This window comes from Peromyscus californicus, unplaced genomic scaffold (assembly GCF_007827085.1).
Source record: "Peromyscus californicus insignis strain IS unplaced genomic scaffold, ASM782708v3 Scaffold_14__1_contigs__length_90479793_seg_2, whole genome shotgun sequence".
NCBI lineage: Eukaryota > Metazoa > Chordata > Mammalia > Rodentia > Cricetidae > Peromyscus > Peromyscus californicus.
The window spans coordinates 55,794,013-55,820,664 of NW_026294436.1; the positions used below are offsets into that span (position 1 = coordinate 55,794,013).

Here is a 26,652-nt window from a genome sequence, read left to right on the forward strand (position 1 = left end):
AGGGCAGGTGGCCACTTCAAACATGGGCCACTGTGTTGTTTATAACCCAGGATCAGTTTAGGTTTTTTTTGTACTGGGGAGACAGTGGGTGCCTTTCAGGGCCTTTATTCCAGGATGGAGTTAAGGGTTTCAGAAGCATGTCCTCAAGGTGTTGTTGACATTTGCAGCCACTATGCTGAGTATATGTGGGTTACCTGTTAGTAAAGAGTCTCACGCGTATGTTGAGAGAACAGATGAGAAGGCCCCAAGGAACTTAGAGTCTAGTAAGAAAGGCAGGTGAGGGCAGCTGACCTGTGCTGTAACCGACATAAACAGCTTATGGAAGTATGCAGACCTCAGGTTTACGTTCATGTAAGGTCATCTAATTGTCTTTTTGCAGGCAGAATACATACCACAGCTGGGGCTTATCTGTGTCCTTCCCTACACAAATGTGCTTCTGAGGGCCCCTCTCAATTCCTGGCTAGTGGCTTCCCTGTGGAGTCCCATCGTAGAGATCTAAAAAGGAACTTCTTTCCTGGGGTTCTGTTGGCCCTGAACCTCAACTAACTAACCCTCTACTCTTGCTTCTTAGCTTTCCACAATTATAGACATGCTGGAAGGTGCTTTCTATGGCCTGGATCTTCTAAAGCTACATTCAGTCACCACTAAACTGGTGGGGCGCGTGGATAAACTGGAGGAGGTAAGGAAGATTCTCGTCTTACTATGGTTTTATTTGTTTGTTTGTTTTTGCAATCGAGCCCCAAAGGGTATAGCATTTTAGTTCTCCTCACTCAGCCCTACTGGAAGAGGCTCCAGGACGGGTGCTGTTGACTGGCATCTAGCTCTTGTGCCCAAAGAGTTACTGCTTCCAGCACAAATCTATTACCTTAGTTTCCAAGTGTTCCTCTAGAGCAGCGGTTCTCAACCTTCCTAACGCTGCGACCCCTTAATATGATTCCTCATGTTGTGGTGACCCCCCAATTATAAAATTATTTTGTTGCTACTTCATATCTGTAGTTTTGTTACTGTTTTGAATTGTAATGTAAATACACCAAAGGGGTCCCGACCCACAGGTTGAGAACCGCTGCTCTAAGCCCTGGGTTTAATGATGTGATGACCATGAACATTTCAATATTCCCCATGAACTGGATAGGCTCTGGGGGTTCTGTCATGGAGATTATGAGGTTTCCTGATGAGTGATTAATAGATGTGAGAAAGGGAAGATCACTAGTTTGTGCAGAAAGAGCAGCAGCCTCAGGGTCAGCAGAGAAAGTTACTCTGCCACGACCAAGCAGCCACAAGACCCCCGCCCCACTCATGATGTCCCGCCCACCTTGTATGATTGTCCAGGGGACAAAAGGTACACTAACCATGGTGGAACTATGTCAAAATCATTCAGTTAAACCCAGCATCTGAGTTATGACCGAAGAGAGATGAGGGTAAACATTCCCACAATGCAATGCTGGGAATGCTGGGGCAGAGAAGATGAATCCCCACGTTCATGGTTAGCTCACTCAGCACCTTCCCTTCACTCCTAAAAGATGTTCCCAGAGGGGCCTGTGAGACCGTGAGATGAGTCAGTTGGTAGAGGGGCTTGCTGCCCTGCATCATGACCTGAGTTCAATCCCTGGGACCCACAAAGAGAGTACAGACTTCTCCAAGGGGGCCTCTGACCTCCACACAAGTGCTGTGGTACACACACACACACACACACAGAGAGAGAGAGAGAGAGAGAGAGAGAGAGAGAGAGAGAGAGATTTTTAACTGTCCCCCAAAGCCAGTCGTGGTAGCCCGTGTCTCTAATCCCATCTCTTGGGAAGCAGAGGCAGGAGGATCATGCGTTCAAAGCCAGCTTGAACTACATAGCAAGGCTTGTCTCCAAACACTTTCTTAGAAGTGGACCCCAGTTCCCCTTCTAACACCCTTAGGTTTAGACCCTTCCGTACTGTGAAGAGTTTTTAGAATATGAACGTTGTTCTGGGGACATTAGTGGGTCTAAAGTCACTTCAGTTGCCACGTGTGATAAGAAGGGTCCAGCCAGGGTCTACAACTTGAGTCTGCAGACAGAGTGAGGCAGCCACATGAGCCACAGCAGTCCTCTCTACTCTGCCCACTGTCCCCAGAGTGACTTCCTGGAGAGGTAGGCCCGATGTTGATGGCTAGCATCAAAAACAGGACCCCTCCAGATGGGTTGGTTCTGAAGGGTCAAACCGGAGTTCAGAGCTGGAAAGTGCCTCTGTCCCCAGAGTCCCCTAGAACTGTCCAAATGTGTGATATCCCTTTAAGAAAACGATTAACAGTCCAAATGCGTGATATCCCTTTAAGAAAACGATTAACAGCCACCCTGTATACTTCCATTTGCCCCTGACAGCCACATAGTTCCCATTCTTTCTAGCAAGAACAGCTTGAGGAAGATAGCTCTGTGAGAGGCTACTAGCGGCCAGGGTCAGGTACCCGTCCTCAGAGGAGGTCAGTGGGACGGACTGTGAAGAAGGGCCCAGCCCATCCCCAGCCCCCATGGCAGTGCCCTTGCCTCTGGCTGAGGGTAGAAGTGGGGGGAATCTGGTACAGTGCAGTGGCCCAGCAGGATGGCACTTAGGCACTGAGGTTTTGTCTCCATCGTCATAGAGACGAGAGTATCTCTTTTCAAAACTCACGTTTGGTAGCCAGCGTTGGACTTTTATAATAATAATCCTTGTATTTACACAGCATTTTACATTTTTTTTAAAAAAAAACATTCCATATACATTTAGTGATTTGTTTCTGTGAGCTGAGCAGGATGTGAGACCTCAGGAAATTCCATGGCTTGCCTGAAATCAAGGGAAAAGAAGCCTAGGGCTGGGTTCTGGTTCAGGCCTTCTGGTTCTGGTCCAGGACTCTCCCTAATCAATCTCAGAAGTTCCTTCCAGTCCTTGTTGTCTACCCTGTAGGCATCAGTTTTTCCTAACCAGAGTTTGAAAACTATAGCTCTTCCAAGGGAGTTTCTAGGCAGAACTGTGGCTGGGTCCCACATGCATGAAGGTCCCACTCCACGGAGGTTTCCCGAAGCCAGACAACCCAAGGCGACAGGTCGTTGTGCTGACAGGAGTCTTTGACCCATGAAGTAAAGCACTGTATCTCAGACTGAGGTGGAATCAAGACTGTGCAGGCTGTCTGTCTGGGGGTTGCAGTAATTGAAAAGGCAGAATGTTGGGTAAATGGAAAAAACACGCCTTCCCTCCAGCCTGGCTCTGTGGGAGGAATTGAAATCAAATTCTGCTCCCACTCCTTGCAGATTCTTGAATCCCAAGGGGAGTTCTTTGGAGGTCAGACAAGACCGAAGGAGGTCAGATCGGAGGGGCTGTTCTCTCAGAGTAAGCCTGTTGCCTGGCAGTGCAGGCGGGCACACACGTGCACATCTGTCTCGGGCGTAGAGGAGAATGGAGGCGTGGAAACCTCATTTGCAGAGGAAAGAGGAAGGAAGAAGAGAGAAATGGATCCTGGTTCAGAGCCTCCTCACTCTCAGTGAAATCCTCCCTGGCAGCTCTGCCTGTGGGTCGAGTTTAGTTAAGCTTTTCTTTTAAATGATGGAAAAGATACATGCATTGGCAAATGCATAGAGAACATATAGCTTGATAGTTCATTATAATGCAAATCTCTGAAAACCACCATCCAGCTGAAGACAGTGATGTTACAGTGATGTCAGCGCACCCACAGCCCGCACGCCCTCCCAGGCTCACCCCCAGGGAAACTTAATCATCTCCCTTGTTTTCTTTCCTTCCTTGTTTTTTTTTAAAGATTTGTTTCATTTTTATATGTTTGAGCGTTTACCACATGTGTGCCCATGGAAATGAGAAGAGGACATCAGATCCCCTTGAACTAGAGTTAAAGAGGGTTGTAAGCCACCAGGTGGCTGCTGGGAACTGAAACCCTGTCCTCTGCAAGAGCAGCCAGTGCTCTAACCACTGGTCCATCCCTCCAGCCCCCTCCTTGCTTTGCTCTACAGGTTTATTCTTCAAGGATGAATCGCCAAGTGTGATAGTTTTGTCTATTTTTGAACTTTGATTATATAGACTCCTACAAATCACCCAACTTCACATTTTTAACATTTAACTCTTGTTTTTGTGTCTTATTCACTCATTTTTATTCCTGTGTACTAGTCTAGTACATGGATATACTGCAGTTTATCTATGCATTTGGTGATCTTAGACATGTGCATTATTTCCAAATTCATCCTTTAGAAGAGCCCAGGAAGGCCCCTGTGTAAGAATAGCCCTGTACGTGTGCCCTGGCACATGCTTGCTTGCATTTTCCATGGTATAGACAAAGAATGAAGTGAGTGGCTTTTCAGTTGTCTTAGACCAGTGACTCTCAACCTTCCTAATGCTGTGACCCTTTAATACAGTTCCTCATGCTGTGGTGACCCACAACCATAAAATATCTTGTTGCTACTTCATAACTAATTTTGCTACTGTTATGAATAGTAATGTAAATATCTGATATGCAGGATATCTGATGTGTGACCTCCAAAGGAGTCATGGCCCACAGGTTGAGAATTGCTGTCTTAGACTTTAAGGGGGTCTTGCCAAACTGTCTTCTCAAGTGAGTCCAAGTTTATACTCCCTCCAAGCAGATATGAACCTTCATCAGCACTTGATAATATCCGACTTTCTAATTTGGGGAGGAAGGATATACTATAGTGAAACTACTTTATTGAGTTTCAAAATCTGAACCCCAAACACCTTTATTTACTTTGGGGAGGCCTGAAACACATGCACCCTGCTTTGAGAGCTGGTCCAGGAAGAAGAAACAGCCAGTGACCTTCAACCTGGTAGACTCATGCTGACCCCCTCCTGCCAGTGGCTGGGGAGGGGAAGAGAAATCAGAGAATATGATGGGGGAGTTGGAGTTGAAAGGTGGGGAGAGGTGAGGACTGGAAGTTTAGGAGGGAAACCTAGAGCTTCCAAAGGCAAGGACAAACCCTGATAATTGCATATAGACCTGGGTGGCACTGATTCAACGTAGGCAAAGATTTCATCCTTAACCCCAGGTGTACCAAGGACACAAAGATTTGCCAGCCTGTCCAAGACTGAGAATGGATTCTAAAGGCGTCATCGTTTCTGTTGCTGAGCCCAGCCCCCCGACTCCCCCACTCCACCCTCCACCCCACCCCCCATGTGTGGCTTTCCCTTTGTTCCTACGCACCGATGAGCACTGGGGGTGACATTGTGTGTCAGCTGAAGCATTTTCTCCAGATAATGCTGCCTCTGAGGAAGCTTAGAAGTCTCTGATGGGTTTTGCAGGCACAGAACTAGCCCCCCCCCCCCGCCTCTGCCAGAATGCACTGGCCCAGGCATCGATGAGGGTCTCCCCGAAATCTGAAGATCTATTGCTTTCTGTGTTCCTGGCTCAGAAGGCAACATCAGAGGAGCAGTCCTTACTCAGGGGGATGCATGTTTGCACTAACTAATAGGAAATGTAATTTTCACCTGTGTAGTGCTGGCAGTAAGTTAGGGAAACCTAATTTTGCTTTCCAAACTTCCCAGTCCATCAAAACACCCCAAGTGCTCGCTCTCCTGATCAAAGTGTCCTCTTTAGGAGAGCTCTCTGTAGTCATTTCACCCTTGCGGTTTCTTCAAGCCGCAGCTTTGGAGAGGAAGGTTCACCCCATCTCCTGCAAGCACACACTGAAAAGGCAAAGGGGTCAGTGAGAATGTTTCCAAAATACATTCCAGCTTTACTTAATTCAATTTACATCTTAATATGAGTTCAAGCCAAGTTTTACCTCTCCTGGGGTTATATACGCTTCAAATCTAATTTGCTACTGTGGAACTCAAGCTTTCCTTCTTGGCTAAAGGTAAAGGGAGTCAGCCTCCCATCCACTGGCTTAGGAAGAGCTCATCACTGCCAGGATATGGGGGAGCATGCGGCTTGGTTTTGGGGGTCAGTGTCTAAGGGTTCATCTAACACAGAAACTCATCCCCAGGAGCCCGGAACTTATCTGATCTGATTCCCCTCCCAAGCTTGGGCTCTCCAGAGGGCAGCTGGCTAGGGATCTCTTGAGGGCAGCTGGGTAGTATTGCTCTTTGTTCCCCAGGGCTGGCTCAGCAGCACCTGACGCACACAAGATGCTAAGCAGCTGGTCAGTTGGGGAAGGATTTAGAACAGCAGCAGCTGGTGGCTCCCTCTCCCCAGGTCCACCTGCTCCACCAGCTGTGGTCAGAGGGACTGGGCCACAGCCTGCTTGTCCCCTGCCATCAGGAGCACCGGCTGTTGGCAGCTGCTCTTCCCATTCTAGCTCTCTTAGTAGGAGCTGGGGGACAGCTGTCAGCCGGGATAGCTGTCCCTGGCCATCTGCTCCGAGTTGTGTCCCTGAGGGCTCAGAGCAGGAGGGGACAGCCAGGGCAAGCCCAGGAACCACTAGCCCTTCTACTGTTGATTCCTTCATCCCAGTACTGCTGCAAGACCACTCCAGACTTGCTCTCAGCACCCGAGCCTGGTGCAATAGTCATGCCTTCCAGGCAGCCTGCTGCATGGCATGGGAGCAAGGTTTGGCCTCCATGCAGTCTGGCCCAGCTTCCCCCCACAGGTGCCTAATGTATCCCAGGATTCTTTCTTTCTGCCCTGTCTCAGCCATGCCAACCACAGCTCTTCTTTCCTTCCACATCGGTTTGCTACTGGGACAGAAAGGGCCACTCTACTGCAGCGTCACCTGTATGTCTCCAGCCCTGCCCCCCCCCCCCAGGGTCTCTGCCACATACAACTCCTTGTCTGTTCTCTGTAACAGGCCTGGGTGCGGTAGATGCCTCCGTTCTTTCTCCAAAGGGCCTGGAGAGGTTTCGTCGATGGCATGGTTATAAAACCCGGCTGTGACCTCCAGAGGCTTTCTCCATGCATACTCGTTGTGGTTCTGGTTAGAGAAGCAAGGCCGTGGAGAGCTTCCAGAGCCCTGCCACCTTACTCCGTCACCCTCATAGTTTTGTCCTAAGAAAGGCATCGTACCTTTTGTCTCTACCTACCATGCCCCCATCCTTGTCCAATAGCTATGAAAGTTCAGGGTAGAGTCTGCACCCAGAGGACACCCTTTCCCCATCCCCACCCCACCAGTATGCACATTTGGATGTACTGGCTTCCACACCATGCCAAAGTATATGCCGAGCAGTGTGCTGATGAATGTCCTGTGCTGACCCCAATTCCACCCATGTGTTATGTCTACATTGCCCAGGGACTCTGCCCAGCTCACATGCTCCCTCCTTCTGGGTTTTGTACCTCTAGCCACAGTTAGCATTGACCCCCTTTCCCCACCTGACCGCATGGGCTTGCTCTCGGCTAATAGCGGGCTGTGCCCAAGTGCATATCTCTAGCACGTGGCATTTCTTCAGTCAACACTCCCTAGTTCCCTAGCTCCGCCTAGTCTAGGGACTTATAGCCAAGCTTCCAGATCTTCAGTTGTGTTCAGCCTTCTGTTCTGGCCCTCTGGGATGTCTGCTCTTTCACATTTCCTCCCCACCCTCTACTTCATGGCACCAGGATCTTTGGCAGGTACGTAGTATGCTGGCTTAAGCCAGATAGGCACCCTTCTTGCTATCTTTAATGAACTCTCCAAGAGCCAAGTTGTATACATCATAAATGTCATGGTTGCAGCTGTCCCAGAGGGGAAGAGCTCGAGGCATGAAGTCATGGAGTTCACCCATTTGACAGGGTAGGATCCTAAGCACCCTGAGTGGGTGAATGCCCTGCCCCACACCTCCAAGAAGTGCCCCCACAAAAGGTCCTTGGTGTGAAGAAGGCAGAGCCTCACGGAGGGCCAGCAGCCATGCATGGGAGGTGGCTGAGGGGAGGTAGCCACAGAGGGGCAGCTGCTGCTGCTGCCACCCTGGGGACATCAGCTGACTCAGCCCAACAGGCTGATGGGGTGATGCCACCTCCAGCCTGGTGTTTATTCAGGCGGCCAACATGCTTTGCTGTTCCCATGAGGGAAATAAACTATATAGCCCCTCTGGGTTTTCAGAGCTGGCCTGCCTCAAACCCTCCTCTGTGGAAATCCAAACTAATAGCCTCGCTGAAATCAGAAAGGAGATTGGAGACTATAAATCAATGGGTAGGGAACCCCTGGGGCTCAGTGGGCAGGAGGCAGGAGTTGCACCTGGGGGCTGCTGGGACCTCCCAGAGAGTGCTGTACAGGAAGCTCACCCTTGGGGGTCCTCAGGAGGAATCTGAGGGTAGCCTTTCACAAAATAAAGATACTCGAGCCCCCGGGCCTCACCATCCTGAGCACTCCAAGATATCAGCACGTTGGGTGGAGTCCTGGGGCTGTTGCCGGGCAGTGGGTCTGAACACAACTCAGCCTCCTTGGGGTGCTGTCCCTGCCCTTGGTGAGGGGTCAGTACTGGCCTTTGCTGCACTGATTTAGTTTCCCACAATTCTTTTCTATGGTTGGCAGTTTCTCATGTCTTGGTCTGTTGCTTCCTCATGGAAGGTGATCTTCCCCAGGTGGGATCCTCATTGTCTTGCTCATGAAGCCGCTCCCCCCCACCCCCGCCCGCGGTCCTCAGCATCCATGAGCTAACAGAGAGGTCACACAGCTGGCCTCTGAACTGCCAGGCTTTGTTCCCCGTCTTAGAATAAGAAGCCATGGAAGGGACCGCTGCTCAATGCTGGTTCATGAGGATGCCAGAGACCAGGAACCTTTCTGCTCTCACCTGGGAAGACCATGGCTGTCACAGCTTCTTTCCTGCTTCTGTTTACCGGCTACCTCAAACTTCTATTTAAAGACAGCATTTCTCAAACTCCGGTGTGGATTCAGTACACCCGAAGATTTGGGGGAAATGTAGATTCTGATCCTGCAGGTCTGGGAATGGGCTTTTCTGGCAAGCTCCTGCCTAGTGCTGATGGTACCGGCCTCTTGTCCATACTTGGAGTAGTGGGGATCTGAGGGAGTCCAGCATCCTGAGTTGCTCTGCAGATACATGACTTTTCATGCATCTGAAAGCAAATTACAAGGATGCTCCTTCATCTTTAAAGCACTTGGTAGGGTTGGCTGGGCTGGCCGAGCATCCTTAGCGGCCCAGTAAGTGAACTTCAGGAGCAAAGGCCAGGGGGCTGGCTGCTGAGTCAGCTCTGCCAGATTTTATTTTTATTTATGATTACTGTGTGTGTGTGTGAGTAATATGTGTTTGTACGCCATCGCACACATGCAGAGGACAGCTTTGTGGAGTCGGTTCTCTCCTTCCCACTTTATGTGGGTTCTGGGAATTAAACTTAGGTCTCCAGGCTTTTGAAGCAAATGCCTTTACCCTCAGAGCCATCTCACTAGTCCTCTGCCGGTTTTTTTAATGACATTTGGCAAATTGCATCCCGACTGTAGGCCTCGGCGACTGCTCTGTGCTAGGAAAGGTTAGGCCTGAGGGTTGGGGTCCGTTCCAGTGATGATGCTATGAACAGTGACTGCCCAGTTTATCCCTGTGCAGTCAGATGTATCGATCCATTCAATCCTCATAACCATGCGTCGGGAGCCTGCTGGTGCTGCCAACGTTTCTCTAGTGGGAAATGGATGCGGAGGGAGTGTAAATGATTTGCCTGAGATCACAGAGCTAGGAATAGCCGTGGTGAGGTGTAAGCTGGACACCCTCCTCCATAATCTATGACTTTAACTGCTGCACCCCTGAAACCCTGTCAGGAAAGGCCACACACCCTCATTCATGGTGAGTTCTCCAAACCAGACCCCTCTCTCACGGACTGTAGCTTTCACAGCTAATCCTGTGCGACTTAGAGTCTGACTTGAGCTAAGCTGTAGAGAACAGGGTGAGCTCTTCTAGAGCTCAAGATGGAATGCCCTTTGAATGCTGTGCTGTGCTGACCATTCTGGAGTCTGGAAAGTTTGACAAGAATCTACTGGGCTCCCCTGGGCGGCCCTCGTAGGAGCCCTGGAGCCACAGTGTCTGGGTGTCACCATCTTCTTGGATATATGAACATCACCTTGGTGCTGAGCCACCCAGTCTCCCTTCTAGGACTTTAGTAGCACCGTTACAAGCTGCAGGGCTGTGCTTTGGGAAACTTCTAAGCTTTTGCACTCTTTGCATTTTAGTCCGGTAAAGTGTGGAGAGCAAATACATCTTCTCTTTTACTTGGTTGCTTCCTCTGCCAACCTCACCAACTTAAAAAAAAAAAGAGGTCCCAAAGGTGAACACATCTGGCATCTAATTTTAATTGATTTTGTGTGCACATGGTACTGGGAGTTGAACCAAGGACCTCACACATGCTAGGCAAGTATTCTACTACAGGCTACATCCTCAGCTCTTTTTGTGTCTTTTATTTTGACAGTAAGTTGCCAGGGCTTGAGCCCGCTCTGGATCCCAAGCTGGCTTTGAGTTTGCTCTGGATCCCAGGCTGGCCTTGAATTTGCTCTGGATCCCATGCTGGCCTTGAATTTGCTCTGGATCCCAGGCTGCCCTGAAGTCTGCTCTGAATCCCAGGCTGGCCTTGAGTTTGCTCTGGATCCCAGGCTGGCCTTGAACTTACAGTCTTTCTGTTTCAGCCTCGTATGTAACTGGGACTGTAGGCCTGAGCTACCAGCCCTGGTGACATAGACTATTTTATTTATTTTCAGAGCTGGGGATGGAACCTGGGACCTCATGAAAGATAGACAAGGCTTCTACTACTGAGCTACACCCCCAACCCTGCCTTTAAAGAACCTTCTATTTATATATTTGTGTATGGGGGTCAGGCACAGGTGCACACACACTCGCACACATGCTCACATGTCACGTGTATGTGGAGGCTGGAGGACAACTTGCTGTGCTTGGTTCTCTTCTTCCACCATGTCCAGGAATTGAACTCAGGTCCTCACTCTTGGCAAGCATCCTTTCTTGATGAACTATGTTGCTAGCTCTACACATAAAACCATTTTAAAGTGTTTTATTTTTGTTATTTTTCATTATATGTATGTCTGTATGTCTATATGTCTGTATGTCTATGTGTGCACATGAAGGTATTTACAGAGGTTGGAGGTGTCAGATCTCTGTGGAGTTGTAGTTACAGGGGCTTGTGAGCTTCCTGATGTGGGTGTTGGGAACCGAACTCCGGTCCTCTGCAAAAGCCCACTCAGAACATTTAGAGTCCCATGGAAGCCTTAGTACAGGACCACAGTTGGACAATGTTGGATCTCTATGAAGTCACTCTCTCTAAAATTAACTACTGGGCAGAAGGGATTGCTAAGCCCTGTGATTCAGATCCCACCCGCGCCCACCTTCTGCAGGTACCCCTTCTGCAGGTACACCCCCCCAACATGCCTCCTGCCCGAAAATCTGACAGTCGTGTCTGTCACGTGAAGACTGCAGCCGTGTCTTCCCGGTGACAGCAGCCACCTCCCTGAGACAAGAACTCCAAGGGCATTTGGAACCCACCTCAGACACCCGGAAGACAGCAGTGGCAGCTGACCAAGACACAGCTTTGGCCCTTTCTGGTGTGAACCAGGGTTAGACCCTGGCAACTGCCAACTTGAGGGTCATTTCAGGCATCTGTTCTCATGCAAGGCTAGGAAAATTTGAAGTCAGCCTATCCATTTTCTATGTGAGTGATCCAAAAGTGTGGGAATGAATGGTGTGTGCTCATAAAAAGGCAGAGTTAGCACACTTTTTTTTTTGACCCGCTCTTCTAAAATCACCTCAATACACTTCTTTCATACGTGGAATGACCATGAATGAATGTGCAAGTGAATGGAATCTTTGGCCCTGTTCTTCATCACTTGGTAAGAACACTGTATACTAATAACCAAAAAAGAGCCAGCCCGGTGCCCTGGCCATGGCAGTGCTATTGGTAGGGAAGCTATGGTGGTCTGGGTGTTTCTAGCAGTTGGGTATCTCAGAGCTGGAAACACTACCTGGGTGCCTGTCACTGGTTCCCAGAACAGTGAGCCACACTCTGAGCCATCCCATGTATCTCCATGCTCCAAACCACCCCCTCATCTGCACATCTCATGGTTCTTCAAAACATTTTAATGTATCCTCTCTTCAAAAACACTTTTCTTCTCAGGAAGTTTCTAAAAACCTCACCAAGGAAAATGAGCAAATCAAAGAGGATGTGGAAGAAATTCGAACTGAGATGAATAAGCGAAGCAAAGAGAACTGCTCTGATAACATCCTAGACAGCATGCCGGACATCCGCTCAGCCCTGCAGAGGGATGCAGCAGCAGCCTACGCCCACCCAGAGGTACGGCCCCATATCCCCAGGGTATCTCCTCAGCCTGGACTGTGAGATCAGCCTCGGGAAGAGCGCTTCAGGGGTCTGTCCTTCCACAGGCAGGGTCTCTCTTCTGTGTAACAGCTCCTTAGGTGTGATGAGCAGGGCTTGAACCAGCTGCCCTCAACACTGACAGCCAGGGAGGTTCTGTGAATAGAGGTGGGAGTTAGTCCTCAAATCTGGGTCTCCCGAGCCTTGCCATCATTCTCCCAATGTCCCATCCTGCTTTTGTGAGCATCCCTTGCAGGACACATATGCTCTCTTACCCGGGACCATCCATGTTTGCCCCTGTCCCGGCATCATTACTGATACCACATTCTTATCCTCTCGGAAATGTCTCAGCTTGGAGACAATGAATGATATGGTCCTGTTTATGCTTAGTCACTACACACTAGTGTGTGGTGCGTCATCACTGTGTGGTCATCACTGACGTTCTGGAAAGCAGGCCAGACACAGGTCAGTACCCCTCTGATAGAGGGACATCGATCCTGGACCAGTTGGAAAATAGTGGCAGAGCGTTTCCAACTGTGCCCCCTCCACCAGTGGTAAAGGACTGCCAGTCACCCCCACAGTGTGGGGAAGCAGAAGAGAAGCAGAAAGGGGCTAGGGCCCCGATGGTCTGACTTCTCCCACTAGGCCCCGTGTCTTAAAGCTTGTGCCACCTCACAAGACCATGGGCTAGAGACCAAGCCTTCAATACATGGACCTTGGGGTTAAGATCCAAACTATAGCAGGCCACATTGCTTTGTGTGGGACTCTATTGCCTAGGGCATTGTGAATTTGGATAGAAAGGGCTCCACATGTGGGCTCAGAACTCTTTTTCATTTGGTTGGCTGTTGGTTGTCATGTATCCTAGGCTAGCCTCAAACTTGCTATGTAGACAAAGATAGCCTTGAACTCCTGATTCTCCCACCTCCACCTCCCAGATGCTGGGGTTACAGGTGTGTACCACCATACCTGGTCTATGAGGGGCCAAGGATTGAACCCAGGACTTTGTGCAAGATAAGCACTCTGCAAAGCAAACTACATTCCCAGCTCACAGGCTCAGAACTCTTGGGTAAAGGAACTGGTTGTAGTGGGGCCAAGCAGGCATACCTGGTGGGTTTGGGAACTTTGGGGACATGTGTGTTCTGAAGGCGAGATGAGAGGTGAGGACTTTGAAACAACAAACACTGGAAATGGATGGTGTGTGGACTTCCCCAATATGTAAGCCAAAAGCAATTCTGTGCTATGAAATGAGGAAGGGTCATAATTATCTGGCTTTTGATGTTTTTTTGAAACATTATATTTCTTCAGAAATAATTTTTCTCATTTTGGAGTGTCCCTTACATGTTGGCCACCAAACATGTGTTTAGCCTGCCTGGTGGGTCACCCCTGAGGGAACCCGAGATCATAACCCCAAAGCCATAAGATTTGGGGACCAGAAAGAGACTTGAAGGCCCTTGCTCCCCACACTTGAGTCCTGCGCCCCTCATCTCAGCCCCACGCTGCCCAGTGCAGCCAGCGTTCCTGGCCTTCTGCTTTTGGCTCCCCAGTCAGCCAGCTGAGTTGGAGAACTTCGTCTGTTGTCTTGATGACACATTCTGTGGTGTGTTCAGGAACCCAGCTCAGATTTCCTGAGGGCAAACTGCAACCAAATCAAACACACCAAACACTTTTTCTCCTTGCTCAGCAAAGTCACCGTCCTTTCCCGAGGCCGCACAGGGCACAAGTTGGCACAACCCACCTAGCCAAGCTGGTAGTGCAGAGGGAGGTGGAGGAGGCCCAGAGGTAGGCAGCCTCACTGTCTGTCTCCCCGTGTGTGCGGCCCTGCATCTTCGGTGAGCACCACGCTGCAGTGGGAGAGATGGTTGGGCTGTTTGTTTTTGGTTTTTGCAGATGATGTCAGGCAGTTCTTGGAACAGCAAGTGATTATTTGTACGGTGGTCTTCCAACATGGTCCTTGTCTAGAAGGTTGGTAGAGGGGCTCGGAAGCTAGGTTGAGTGGCAGAGTAGGAGTGGGAACGCGGGATGCCAGGAGGTGACGTCATTTGGCAGACTCTTGGATGAACAGAGAGAGGCAATCAAAGCCTGGTGGGGGCAGCTGCCACCCAGTTCAACTCGTCGCCAGTGAATCCAAGGAAATTATATGTTGTCTGGCAACGGCTTTCCACAGTCTTGCTCCATGTTCTTGGCTGGGACCAAGAACCGCGGTCCCTGCCCTTTCCCGAGAGCCTGGAACTGAAGACAGTTCCTGGGGTTTGCCACAAAGAAATGACATCTGGCTTCTGTAACACAGAGGGAAACCAGGGCCAGCAATTAGATGCCCCTGGGCATTTGGGGTAGGGGCTGTGGCAGGAGCCTTTGGTCAGCCTCACAGGCAGCTCTTTCCACTGGGAAGTGAAACATCTTCCACGTCTGCTGGGCAGTTGCCAGACCACGGCCCTGAGGACACAGGGATGCGGGCCACTTTTTGGATGGCAAACAAGCAGTCTTGGGGTTACAGGCAATGTAGCTTAATGTAAGGAAGAGCTCAGGCCCAGGAAGTAACAGCAGGGCCTACTTGGTGATTGTGTGACTTCATCGGTGTCTCTCTCAGCCACTTCACTGAGAGATTTTTCATCTAAGTTACCAAATGTCTGTTTCCTCGTGGATGGAATGTTGGTAACGTTACCCTGCTCCATTTTTGTGAGGATTAAAAATAATATATAGTGGATTGGCCATAATAGGTGCTCACCAAAGTGGCATGATCAACAAGCTGGCAACCCCAAACCTCTGGTCGAGGTTACCTCACAAGAACAGAGGCTTGAGGGAGGCCCAAGGAGCTGGCATGGAGGCCGGAAGCTGCCGAGGGCACAGTTGGCATACTAGCATACTTTGTGTGCTCCTGGGCAGCTCTTTGACCCCAGCGAAGGGTGACTGGCAAAGATGTGTACACATCCTTCCAGCTGCCCGTCACCACTACGTGCCAGAGAGACACACATATTTAGGGACTGCCGTATCTGCTGCACAAAACTCTCGTCGTGGGAAAACAAGCATAGACGTGAGATGTAGTGGGAAGGGGGCATGCCAGGTTCTCTCCAGGCTAGATTTTAAAGGTCAGAACAAAAGCCTGGCTTGCCCGCTCTGTGCACAGTGAGAGGGTGTCATCATGATGGCTGGACCTCTATAACTAATACGGAATGGGTGAACCCCTGCTCTGCTCAGGACATGGCCCTGGCCTGGGTCTTGTTTTTATTACGGCCTTCCTCCCAAGTGGGTATCTCCAAGGCCTGGAAGTTCAGGGCTCAAGGAACCTTACCCCTCTCCTCTGATGAAGGTGGGGAGGTTGATGGCTTAGGTGACCACAGGCAGCCACCTCTTTACTCAGCCACTGGAGTCCTCATGAGATCAGAGCTGGCCACATGTTCCCACACTCATGGTCAACTGCTCCCAAAAGCTAGAGTCACCTGCAAGGTGGCCCTGCCTGACTTTGAGTCCAGCCAACACAAATCTTGCACCCATAGTTCTTTGCTGACCAAGTGGGTGATTGTCCTGCACAGGGAGGCTATAATGATCCTGTCACACAGCAGACCCAGGAGGCCAGTGTGTGGCAATAGCTCTCTGAAGGGCAAGGTAGTTCTTTGACACAGCCGGTGCCGTCAAGGTGGCATTCTCATAGTGCCCTCAGGATTGCCCAGACTCCAGGCTGCCTGCCTTGAAGCTTCATTTGGCTTGATAAAAATCAAATGCCAGTCATAAATGGAGGCAGTTCCTTGGGATTTCTTATGATTCAGAACTTTAGTAAATATTGAGGAGCATCTGTCTGGGGAAGTGCCAGCATGAGATGGCCTCTACTCTTTCAGATTCTCACGGTCTAATAAAAGCAACAGCTTCCTTCGGTAGGTGTCTATGGAAAGCATCTGAGGGAAGGCCTGTCATGGAAATACAATCTTCTATCCCTTGGCATTTGAGTCTGTGACTCAAAAACCATACCTTTAGCATTGGAAAAGGCTTCTAAACTGGCCTCAGACTCACAGAGATCCACCTACCTCTGCCTCCAAAGTGCTAGAATTAAAGGTGTGCTTTACCACACCAGACCTCAGTTTCTTAATCTGTGATTGGACCTGATCAAAGTAGGCCTGATTCTTTGTTTGTTTGTTTGTTTGTTTGTTTTTTCAAGACAGGGTTTCTCTGTGTAGCCCTGGCTGTCTTGGAACTCTCTCTGTAGACCAGGCTGGCCTTGAACTCACAGAGATCTGCCTGCCTTTGCCTCCTGAGTGCTCCAGTACTGCCTGGCAGGCCTGATTCTTAAGGTCTGATGCAGAGATCAGTCAGCTGACATATTTAAACACTGGCCAAGCACTCTTAGGAAGCTGCTGCTGTATTTAATGTGGCCTCTGCTCCAGCCTTGTCCATCCTGTCCCATCTCTCTGACCAGTGAGTGACTTGGCCTTCCCTTTTGTCCCCTCTGAGGAACAGTATGAAGAACGGTTTCTGCAGGAGGAAACCGTGTCACAGCAGATCAACTCCATCGAACTCCTGAGGACACAGCCCCTAGCCCCGCCTGCAGTGATAAAGCCACAGCAGCCCCTGCAGAGGCAGGTGTACCTGAGAGGCCGGCTGGCTTCCAAGCCCACCGTCATCAGGGGAATCACCTACTATAAAGCCAAGGTCTCTGAGGAGGAAAACGACATTGAAGAGCGGCGTGAGTCCGGGTCAGCGGGACAGCCCCAGAGGCAGGGCGAGGAGGAAATGGCCACTGGGATCTTGTAGAGATGGGGTTCCACACTCTACCCATAGTGCAGTGTTGCAGTTAGCTAGGTGTTTGCTGAGAAGCCGTGGGCCGGTCACTTAAGCTCTCTGGGTTTTGGAAGACACCGTGGCAAAGGAGAGATGAGCTGCAGGGACTTCTGCATCCTCTCATCCAGTCCTCCTTGTTTGCAGATGGATAAACCAAGGCTTGGGCAGAGTGACATCCTTGGAGACACTCGGGAGACTCTGCCATCTGCTCCTTTCCAGGGTCCTCAAGCTTGCTGAGTGTCCAGCACCTTTCCCCATCGACATTTAACCTTCCTGCCCTTTCACAAAGAATAGATGAGCCTGTTTCTGTGTGCCTCTGTCTCCTGTCATCCCTCTTTTCCTTGCCCAGATCTCCCAGGAAGCCACTATTCCGCCTTCCTGAGGCAGCTCTTTCCTCCGACGGGTGTCAGGAAACAGCCTTCCCCGTTGCCTTCCTGCTTCGGCTGTTCTATCATCGGATGCTTCAGTCATGTCGCCGGCTGTAACTGTGGTTTCCATTCCTGGCTACCGGAGCTCTCGCTACACCCGCTTCCAGTCCGCACGTTAGGGTGTTTTTCTCCCCGCCTGTCGCTTCCAGTTTCACTTACCTCCTGGGGTCCTTGACGAACATCTGAAATCCAGCTTTCTGGCTATTTCTTTCGCCCCTCGAACCCTTGCCCCCCCCAATGAATCTTTGCTTCCTGTGTTTTTTTTCTGCTCAGAATCCTTCAGCCTCATCCATTTCACTCAGCATAAAAACTGAATTCTATACAGAGACGCCAAGCTGCCCGTGACCCAACTCCTGTCTTCCTCTGGCCTTACCTCCCACTCACAGCCTCTGCTGTGCCCACGCTGGCTACCTCAATGCTTCTCAGCCTTAGCAGGCTTGTTCAGGCCCCAGGGCTTCGCATTACTATCTTTTCTGCCTGGAATCCTCCCGTCCCCCACCTCCATGCTGCTTGGCTTACTATGTTAGCGTCTCCAGGATCGCTGCCTACCCATCTCAGGGAGTCCCATCTGGCCACTCTCTTCATTCCTGCCAAGGTTTTATTCTTTTTCTTTTCTCTCTTTCTTCCTTTAAAATTAGTTTTAGATATTGTTTTCCAGGCTGGCCTCCAACTTGCTATGTAACCCAGGCTGTCCTTGAACTCACAACCCTCCTGACACACTGTCCCAAGTGTTAGCATTGCAGGTGTGAGCTGCCCAGGCTCATAGTCCACGTCTGCTCCTCCCCAGTCCCCTACAAGGCTGGGGTAAGGATAACAGCAATTTGTCCAGAGACTCCCAAGGAAAGACACTGTTCTTCTACCCACATTCCTGGTCATCTTCTAAGTCCCCAGCCAGAAGGGCTTGGGGTGGACCTCAGCTAGAGGACTTATATAACATGCATAAAGCTTGGGTTCGGCCTCCAAAAAGAAAATAAAAGTGCTAAGGTAAAATTCTGGGGCTGAACTCCGTCTCCAAGCTCACTGCCATGCAGCGAGGAGCCTCATTCACCTGCCAGTTGCCACGCATTCTTGGCCAAATTGATCCTTGTCCCATTGCCAGAAATGAGCCTTGTGTTTCTTCCACAGATGATGAACTTTTCAGTGGTGATAACGGCGTGGACTTGCTGATCGAAGATCAGCTCCTGAGACATGAAGACCTATTGACAAGTGCCACCCGGAGGCCAGCAACCACTCGTCACACTGCCGCTGTAACAACTGACACAAGCATCCAGGCCTCTGCCTCAGCGCCCAGCCTTGTTGACCCTGACCCCAAGGCCTCAGTGGGACGGCTCTCGGCAACCACACAAAGTGCCACAGTGTTTCCAGAGCCTACGGGGAAGATGCCTTCTACTCAAGTCCCACCCACCACCGTGGCCCACACGGCCATCCAGCCACCTCCAGTAATGGTTCCTGAGGACGCATTTGTAGAAGTTCCACACTTGGTCCCTTTGTTGCCTGACACCGTTGGGACAGACATGCCAGAGGAAGAGGGGACTGCAGGGCAGGAAGCAACCTCCGCTGGCCCCATCCTGAGTCCCGAAGAGGAAGATGACATCCGGAATGTCATAGGTGAGTTCTTCTTCCTGGACTGGAACTCCTCTGATCAGCTTGCTAAAAGGTAGAGCGTCTTGTGGAGGACAGGGGCTGGGAAACCAGGCCTCTAGCTGGGATGGAGCACGGGGCTTGCATGAGTGAGGCTCTGGGCCTCACTCTCAGCCCTGCCAAAGCAATATGACACAAGAAAGGCCAGTGGAGGTATGCCTCTGACCAGTAGTTAGTTTCCCATCTAGCAGCATGGCCAACCTCTTGATGTAACATGACAGTGTCATCTATAGAATTCACATTGGAGAACTGTGCTATAGAGTTACAAACAAACAGAACAAAACTTGCTAAAATCTTACATTTTAATTAAGTTTACAGTTTTATACCGGACTGCAGTTGTGACCATCTTTATCCATGGGCGGCTGTTTGGACATTTCTGAAGTCTTTATGTATCTAAATGTGTACAATGACAAGATTAGCAATCTCCTTTCTAAAATACATATGAATGAGTAAAATGAAGACCTCACTGCCGTGGATGAGTTTTCCAAACATCAGTTTGTTCAGTGAGTTTGTGATGGATCCTGAAGTGTCCATCAGCACCCAAATAATGTTTGCCACAGTAAGATTACCAGGCCATGAACCAACAGAGGATTTTTATTGGTGGTCGCCCCAGAGTCATAGCAAAGTAGGGTCAGGTATATTGGTTAGTTTATGTCATCTTGACATAAGCTAGAGTCATTTGGGAAGAGGGAATTCCAACTGAGAATAATGCCTCCATAGTATTGGCCTATAGGCAAGTCTCTCAGGCATTTTCTTGATTAATGATGGATATAGGAGGGCCTACCTCACTGTGGGTGGTGTCTTCCCTGGGCAGGTGATCCTGGGTTATCTAAGAAAGCAGGCTAAGCAAGCCATGATTAGCAAGCCAGTAAGTTGCACTGCTCCATGTCTTCTGCTTCAGTTCCTGCCTCCTGATTCCTGCCTCGAGTTCCTGCCTTGGCTTGCCTAATGATGAACCAAATAAACCCTTTTCTCCTTGGGTTGCTTTTGGTCATGATGTTTTATGTAGCAATAGAAACCTTAACTAAGACACCAGAGAATAGGTAGTGCCATAGGCCATTGTGTGGAATTTAATGAGCCCTGTACTGGCCAGCACAGGGATGTTAGGGCATCATTGACAAATGCTCTGACAGAAATGGAAGCAGGGTGCTGTGCCCGCTGCTGGGAAGGCTGGAAAGAGTTCTAAAAGGAAGTTGTCATTTGAGTTGACTTTAAAGAATGAATAGGAATGTTCTATGGAAACAGAAAAAGAGCTTTCTGATTGGCAGGTCCAATGGTGCAAGGTACATTCTAGAAGCATCGCAAAGACAGGCCTTCCATTCCAGAGAGCTCCATGGCCACAAGATGGCTCTGATAATAAGGAAACAGGAGCAGGGGGTTGGAATGGCAAATAGAAGTAGTTACAGTAAGTAGCTGACTACCTGGGTGTGGAGGCAGGAACAACCGAGAGCTCCCATACTGATGTTCAAACAGGAGGCAGAGGGAGAAGGAACACTGGCAATGGCAGGCATTTTTTTGAAATCTCAATGCCTGCTCTAGTGGCACACCTCCTCCAACAAGGCCACACCTCCAAATCCTTCCCAGACAGCTCCACCAACCAGGGATTGAGTATTCAAGGATCAGAGCCTTTGCGGGCCATTCTCATTCAGATCACCAGAGGTAGAGATTCTCCATGGTAGGATCTCAGGGCAGAGTCTCAGGCAGGTTCACCTAGAGGAAAACCAGCAAGAAGGCAGCCCCTTGTGCTGGAGAAGGAGAAAGTGTTTTGTTCTCTCTCTCTCTCTCTCTCTCTCTCTCTCTCTCTCTCTCTCTCTCTCTCTCTCTGTGTATGTGTGTGTGTGTGTGTGTGTGTGTGTGTGTGTGTGTGTGTGTGTGTGTGTCCCTCTCTATGTGTGTGTGGGGGTGTGCTAGCATGTGTATATGATGTGTATACTCATGTGTGGGACTGTCCTAAGTTGACACCAGGCATCTTCCTTGATAGCACTGCACTTTATTTACTGAGGCCGAGTCTCTCACTGAGCCTAGAGCTTGCCATGCCTAGCTGGTCCAGCTATCCAACTTGCCCCTGGAATCCTCTGTCTCTACCCCCTCCCCCAAGCGCTGAGTCTACCGGCAACCACCACACTACCCTGACTTTTAAGTGGGTTCTGGGTCCTGAACCCTAATCCTTATACTTGTGCTCAAGTATTTCATCTCCTACTCATTTCTTTAACCTTTCCTTTCCTCTCCTCCCCTTTCCTGTCCTCTTCTTTCTATTCCTGTCCTCCTTACCCTTCTCATCCCTTCCCCTTTTCCCCTCCCCTCCCTTCCTCTCCTCTCTCTCCTCTCTGCTCTTCTATTCTCTTTTCTTCTTCAGGGGTGCAAGAGCCAAAGGCTGGTTCCCCACTGCACGAATAATCACCTTTTCTAAGCCCTGGGTCCCCCTTCACGTCTGCAGAATGTGCTAGACTCTCGGTAGAAGCTCTCTCTTCTACCCTAGCTGAGGGCTGCCCTGAAGCCACAGACCCAGACCCAGCACCTTCCCAGCTCCCTGGCCTCATACTCCACCCTTCAGCTTCCTGGCACCCCTGGGTGGGGGGAAGTTCCTTTGGCCATTTCACTGTGTGTCCCCACTGCCCTCTGCCAGTCGCTGAAAAACTCACAGTGGAGATAGCCTGCAGGTGAGGTCCACATACCTTTGGTCCTAAGACCATTGGGTTTGAGCCTGGGAGCCTCTGTTCTCATAGACAAACTAGCCAAAAGTGGAGTCCTCCACTGTCTCCAGCCTGGGTCCCACCCCCACCCCCCCAAGTCTCTCCTACCTGCCTTGCCAGGTTTTGGCACCAATGGAACTTTAAACCGGTGTAACCGCCAATAGGTACCTATCCGGAGTTCTCAGGTCTTGGCCTCTTAGTAGTCCAGCTGGTATTCTGGGAACCCCTGTGTCCTGACAGTCATTTACCTGGTGACAGGAGCTGGAGATTGGGGACATGTTCTTCTGTTGCTCAATATTCTGTTTGACTGGACTCAGTCTTGCAGTCCCTGGCAGAGGGTGTTGTTTCAAAGGCACTGGGGTTCCTGCCTCTTCCATCTACCCAGAAAACAAACAAACAAACAAACAAACAAAAAAACGTAGACAGTGACAGATGCAGTGTTTTGTTCAGATGCCAAGGATAGGACAAGGGAGAGATCCTGGGAAGACATTTTTCCCTTTATTTTATTTTATTTTTGATAGTTTCACACATATATATGCAATGCATTGTGGTTATATTCACCCCCGCCCCCCCTCCCCCCGTTATCCCCTCATTCCTTTCTCAACCCCTTCTTCCTGACTGTCCCCCTCCCCCAACCATTAGCAGTCAACAGCTCTTGGGGGCGGGGGCAGTGAGGCCTCATGGGCACCTCCTCTACCCATAATGGGTTGTTGAAGGGCTGCATCCACAGAGGCTGTGTGGTCAGGGTTGCACGGCCTGTGTCGTGTCTGGATGGCAGTCCTCCCCGTCCTCTGGCTTTTAAATTCTTTCTGCTCTTTGGGTAATCGTTTCTAATCATTTCTTGCTGTCAGGTGCCTCCCGCTGGCTGCTCTTAGTGTGGACAAGGTTTTGTTACTCGAACCTTCCCTGCACACTCCTGACTTTCCTGTGTCTGGCTAAGCCAGAACATGATGTGCTGATATCGCCCAGTCATCAGCTACATAAAAGCCATTTGGCTGAAACGGATACAGGCCACTAGGTTGCTGCTGGCAAAGGCAGCTGGCTGTTTTGTTTTGTTGCGTGTTTGTTTGGGGTTTGGGGGAAGGGGGTGGTTGACAGTTTGATTTTTTTTTTTTTTGCACAGTTTAAGATGTGTTGGTTTTGTTTTGTTTTGTTTCTCTTTTCTTTCCCTAAAAAAACAAAACAAAACAAAACAGAAAACCATTTTGGTCTCCAATTCATGATCTTTCTGTCTCTGCTTTCCAAGTGCTAGGATTACGGGCATGAACTGCCATATGCTTTTTGTTTTGATTTATTTTGTTTTCGAGACGGGGTTTCTCTACATAGCCCTGGCTGTCCTGGAATTCACTATGTAGCCCAGGCTGGACTTGAACTTAACAGAGATCTCCCTGCCTCTGCCTCCTAAGTTCTGTGAATAAAGGTATACACCACCACCCCTGACCTGACCTTACTTACCACGTGGTTTTAAAGGCAATGTAGCCTAGGTTGGCCTCAACCTTCACCTTCTGGTCCTCCCGACACTTTTGAGTCTTGGAATTATTGGAGTGCATCACTACATCCAGGGTTCAGGTAGTGCCCAGGATAGACCCAGGGTTTCATGCACACAAACTACATCCCCAGCCTCTAGAGGGAATATCTTACCCCAGGTTTCTAGACCTGATTGTGTGATAGCCTAGGATACCCAGCACTGTCCTCAAGGAAGCTTTAAATCCTCAGGAAATTTTCTAACACAAGTAAAGGGGGATTGTTTTTTACTGGACACTGGAGTGTAGCTCTAAGACAGGGAAGTTCCTGGTGATGTCAAGGGGCAGCCTGGGCTCAGGAGAGACTGAGGACCCAGGAGCGCAAAGCCTCAGTTCAGCAGCTCCAGCTGCCATGGAGAACTAGAATGCCTGTGCTAAATGGCCATGGCTCTGCAGCTTCCTAGACGTTGTCAATGCCAAGTCCTGATGTGATTGTTAGAAGGGGCCAGTTACGGGCAGCGGCGAGGGAGGGAAGGACACAAAGGACAGTAGGCTATGACAACACCAGCGTGCGTTTGTCTCCGATTTGACTCTATCATAATCTGTAAAGAATGTCTCCCCCACAGAGCACATAGCCTGAGAAACCCCAGGGCTTGGCCAACCAACCACTCTGGCAGTAGTGTGAGGGGCCCGGCCGGCCTGCCTGCCTCAGGTCAGGGAGGCTGTTCCAGGAATGCTCATGGAGAAAGATGCTGACGTGGGCTGGGACTGTGCTTTCTAATGCCTCTGTGGCCTCAAGACTCTTCCTACAGGACAGACAGCTGTCTGCCACAGGCTTCAGGCAGAAGTCTGGTAACTCCTCTATCCCAGCCCTCAGCTCACAGGGAAGTTGGCCGTCTCCTAACACGGGCCCTAAAAAATGAGTCTATAAAGTCGAGTTGTTCCCTTAGATGTATACAGCCAAAGTCTGAGGCCCTCAAGGAGGTTAAGTCCTCTTGTACTTCAAGCTACACCCCTCAGTGCCAGGCCATGAGCATCCAGACTGACTGAGGCATGATCATTCCCTCCATGAGGCTGACGGAGGGAGGGGGCCAGCAGCCAGGGTGACAAACTTGTCTGGAGTGACAACAAGCAGCTGATGGACGTGCTCACTGCTGTGGGGCTCCCTGTCCAAAGGCGGTCCATGGATGGCAGGCTCACAGGACAGAGAGGAGCTCGCAACAGAGGACAGTAAGAGCCAGGCTTGTGGGGGGTGGGAGTGGGAAAAGGCAGCCTGGGTGTTCTAGCACAGACTGGCCTGGGATAAATTGTTACATGTCCGTATCAGTTAACTTTCTGTTGCTGTGAAAGACACCATGACCAAAAGCCACGCAAGGAAGAAAGAGTGCATTTTGGATTACGGTTCCAGCGGGCTGGAGTCCATAATGCCTGGGACGGCATGGCAGCAGGCAGGCAGCGAAGGGCAGGGAGCTGGCTGGTCACACTTTCTCCGTATACGGGAAGCAGAGAGACGTAACAGAAAGTGAGGCAATTCTCAGAGCCTGCTGCCAGCGACATACTTCTTCCAGAAAATCTGAACCTCCTAAAGGTTCCATAACGTCCCGGAACAATAATATGCCTCTGCGGGATACTTTTCACTCAGACCACCACACCTTAAGAGTTTCAAAATGTAGCCAGAAGGTTTCTCCAGTCCCACCAGGCCCCCGACAGTCCTGTGGCCCACTCAGAGAATAATCACTCAGAAGCTTATATTAATTATAACTGTTTGGCCATTAGCTCAGGCTTATTCCTGACTAGCTCTTACACTTAAATTAACCCATACTTCTTATCCATGTTTAGCCTCCGTGTCTGGCTGGTGACTCCTGACTCCGCCCTTCCTCTTCCCAGCATTCTCCTAGTCTGCTCGCCCCAACTACACTTCCTGCCTGGCTACTGGCCAATCCGCATTTTATTTATCAGCCAATCAGAGCAACACATATTCACAGCCTACAGAAAGACATCCCCCAGCGTCAAAATGGCAGCTTCAGAACATTAACATGGAACCAACCCTCTGAGCAAGGGCGCTGTGTCACTGCGCAGGCCCGAGGTCCATCGGGCCATCTCTGGGTATGGTCCCCCTGAGGCTCCCTGGCACAGGCAGCCAGACATGGGTGAGAAGCCTCAGGCTGTCAATCTCAGGGCTGAGTTCTCTCCGAGGTGTGTTTTCGTATGTGTGTTCTTACGTTTGAATGCCTTTGGGTCAGCTGCTGCTCAGTTCCCCAGGCTGTGTGGCAGAGTGGCACAGAGATTGTCACACACTCGGCCTGGTGGGCTCACTGTAGCGTCTGCTCGCCTCCTAGAAGCAGTTGAGTCGAGACTTCTGAGTAGAGAGAGATGGTAAGAAGTAAGAATGGCTCCTCGGGATGGTGGCGGCGCACGCCTTTAATCCCAGCACTCGGGAGGCAGAGGCAGGTGGGTCTCTGTGAGTTCGAGGCCAGCCTGGTCCACAGAGCGAGATCCAGGACAGCCAGGGCTACACAGAGAAACCCTGCCTCAGGGCGGAGGAAGAAGAAGTAAAGATGGCGATGCTGGAGGGCCGAGAGGCTAGGATGGGAACTTGGGGCTTCGTGCGGTAGTTAGAGATGGCCAGTCACTAAGGGCTAACGCAGATGTGTGTTGTGGGAAAGCCGCTCTTGCTGTCCTGAGTAGGCAGGCTGGAAGGAGGCAGAGGTGGATCAGCAGGGGAACTGGTGTCACGTGCATGAGCCAGGTCAGCGGCAGGCGGATCTAAACCAAGTCTGTGGTGGAGGAGAAGGGCTGGGGAGGGGCTGAGGAGGAGAGAATGGATGCAGCTCACAGACCGCTTGAGGAAGCGTGTGAGGCGAAGGCGTCAGGATCACCCAGGCTTCTGGCTCGGTTAGTGGGTCTCGCGCTGCGTCGGGAAATACAGGTGGCGTCGGATGTGGGCGGGAGCAAGTGAGTACGCTTGTTAATCACCAAGTGTGAGGAAGCAGAAGGACACCCAGGGACAAGTGTCAAGTAGGCCATTGGATGCACCGTGTTGCAGAACCAGACTGGGCTGTAAGTCTTCAGTAAGAGCTGGTAGGTAGCAAAGGAAGCACCTGGGAGGGGAGTGAGGTCCGAGAAGTTACATTTGGGGATGCGGTGGGAACTGTGAGACAGTGGCCTGTGCCGCTTCCTGAGATGGGGGTGGGGACGCTGCAGATGGCCCTCAGGGTCTGGCCCAAAGAGAGGCTTGGCTAGAGTAAGAGGATGACAATATCCCTGAGAGGCTGTGGCAAGCATGTAAGGCGGCAGGTAGTAAGAGGCCCAAAGCATGTAGGCACGGTAAAGGGAACACCCTGTGGGGTGAAGGAGTACCTCAGAGAAGGGCCAGTTATCAAGCTGACAGTGGAGCAGGGGACATATGTTTGGGGCTATGTTATCTAAGATATGGCATGCAAGCAGGTGTATATACTGAAGGGGGAA

General features: G+C 50.4%; 1 protein-coding gene across 4 annotated transcripts in view; it reads left to right on the forward strand.

The window, feature by feature from the left end:
• Positions 1–26,652, forward strand: part of Olfml2b (olfactomedin like 2B) — a 36,847-nt gene that overhangs the window by 4,612 nt on the left and 5,583 nt on the right. For 2 of the 4 annotated variants that reach the window (XM_052737563.1, XM_052737560.1), the window contains exons 3-6: positions 572–679; positions 11,992–12,168; positions 16,633–16,864; positions 18,513–18,995. In XM_052737563.1, coding sequence (XP_052593523.1) covers positions 572–679; positions 11,992–12,168; positions 16,633–16,864; positions 18,513–18,995 — 1,000 coding nt within the window. The remainder of the gene's footprint in view (positions 1–571; positions 680–11,991; positions 12,169–16,632; positions 16,865–18,512; positions 18,996–26,652) is intronic. The other 2 variants (XM_052737564.1, XM_052737561.1) reach the window with 1 other exon arrangement.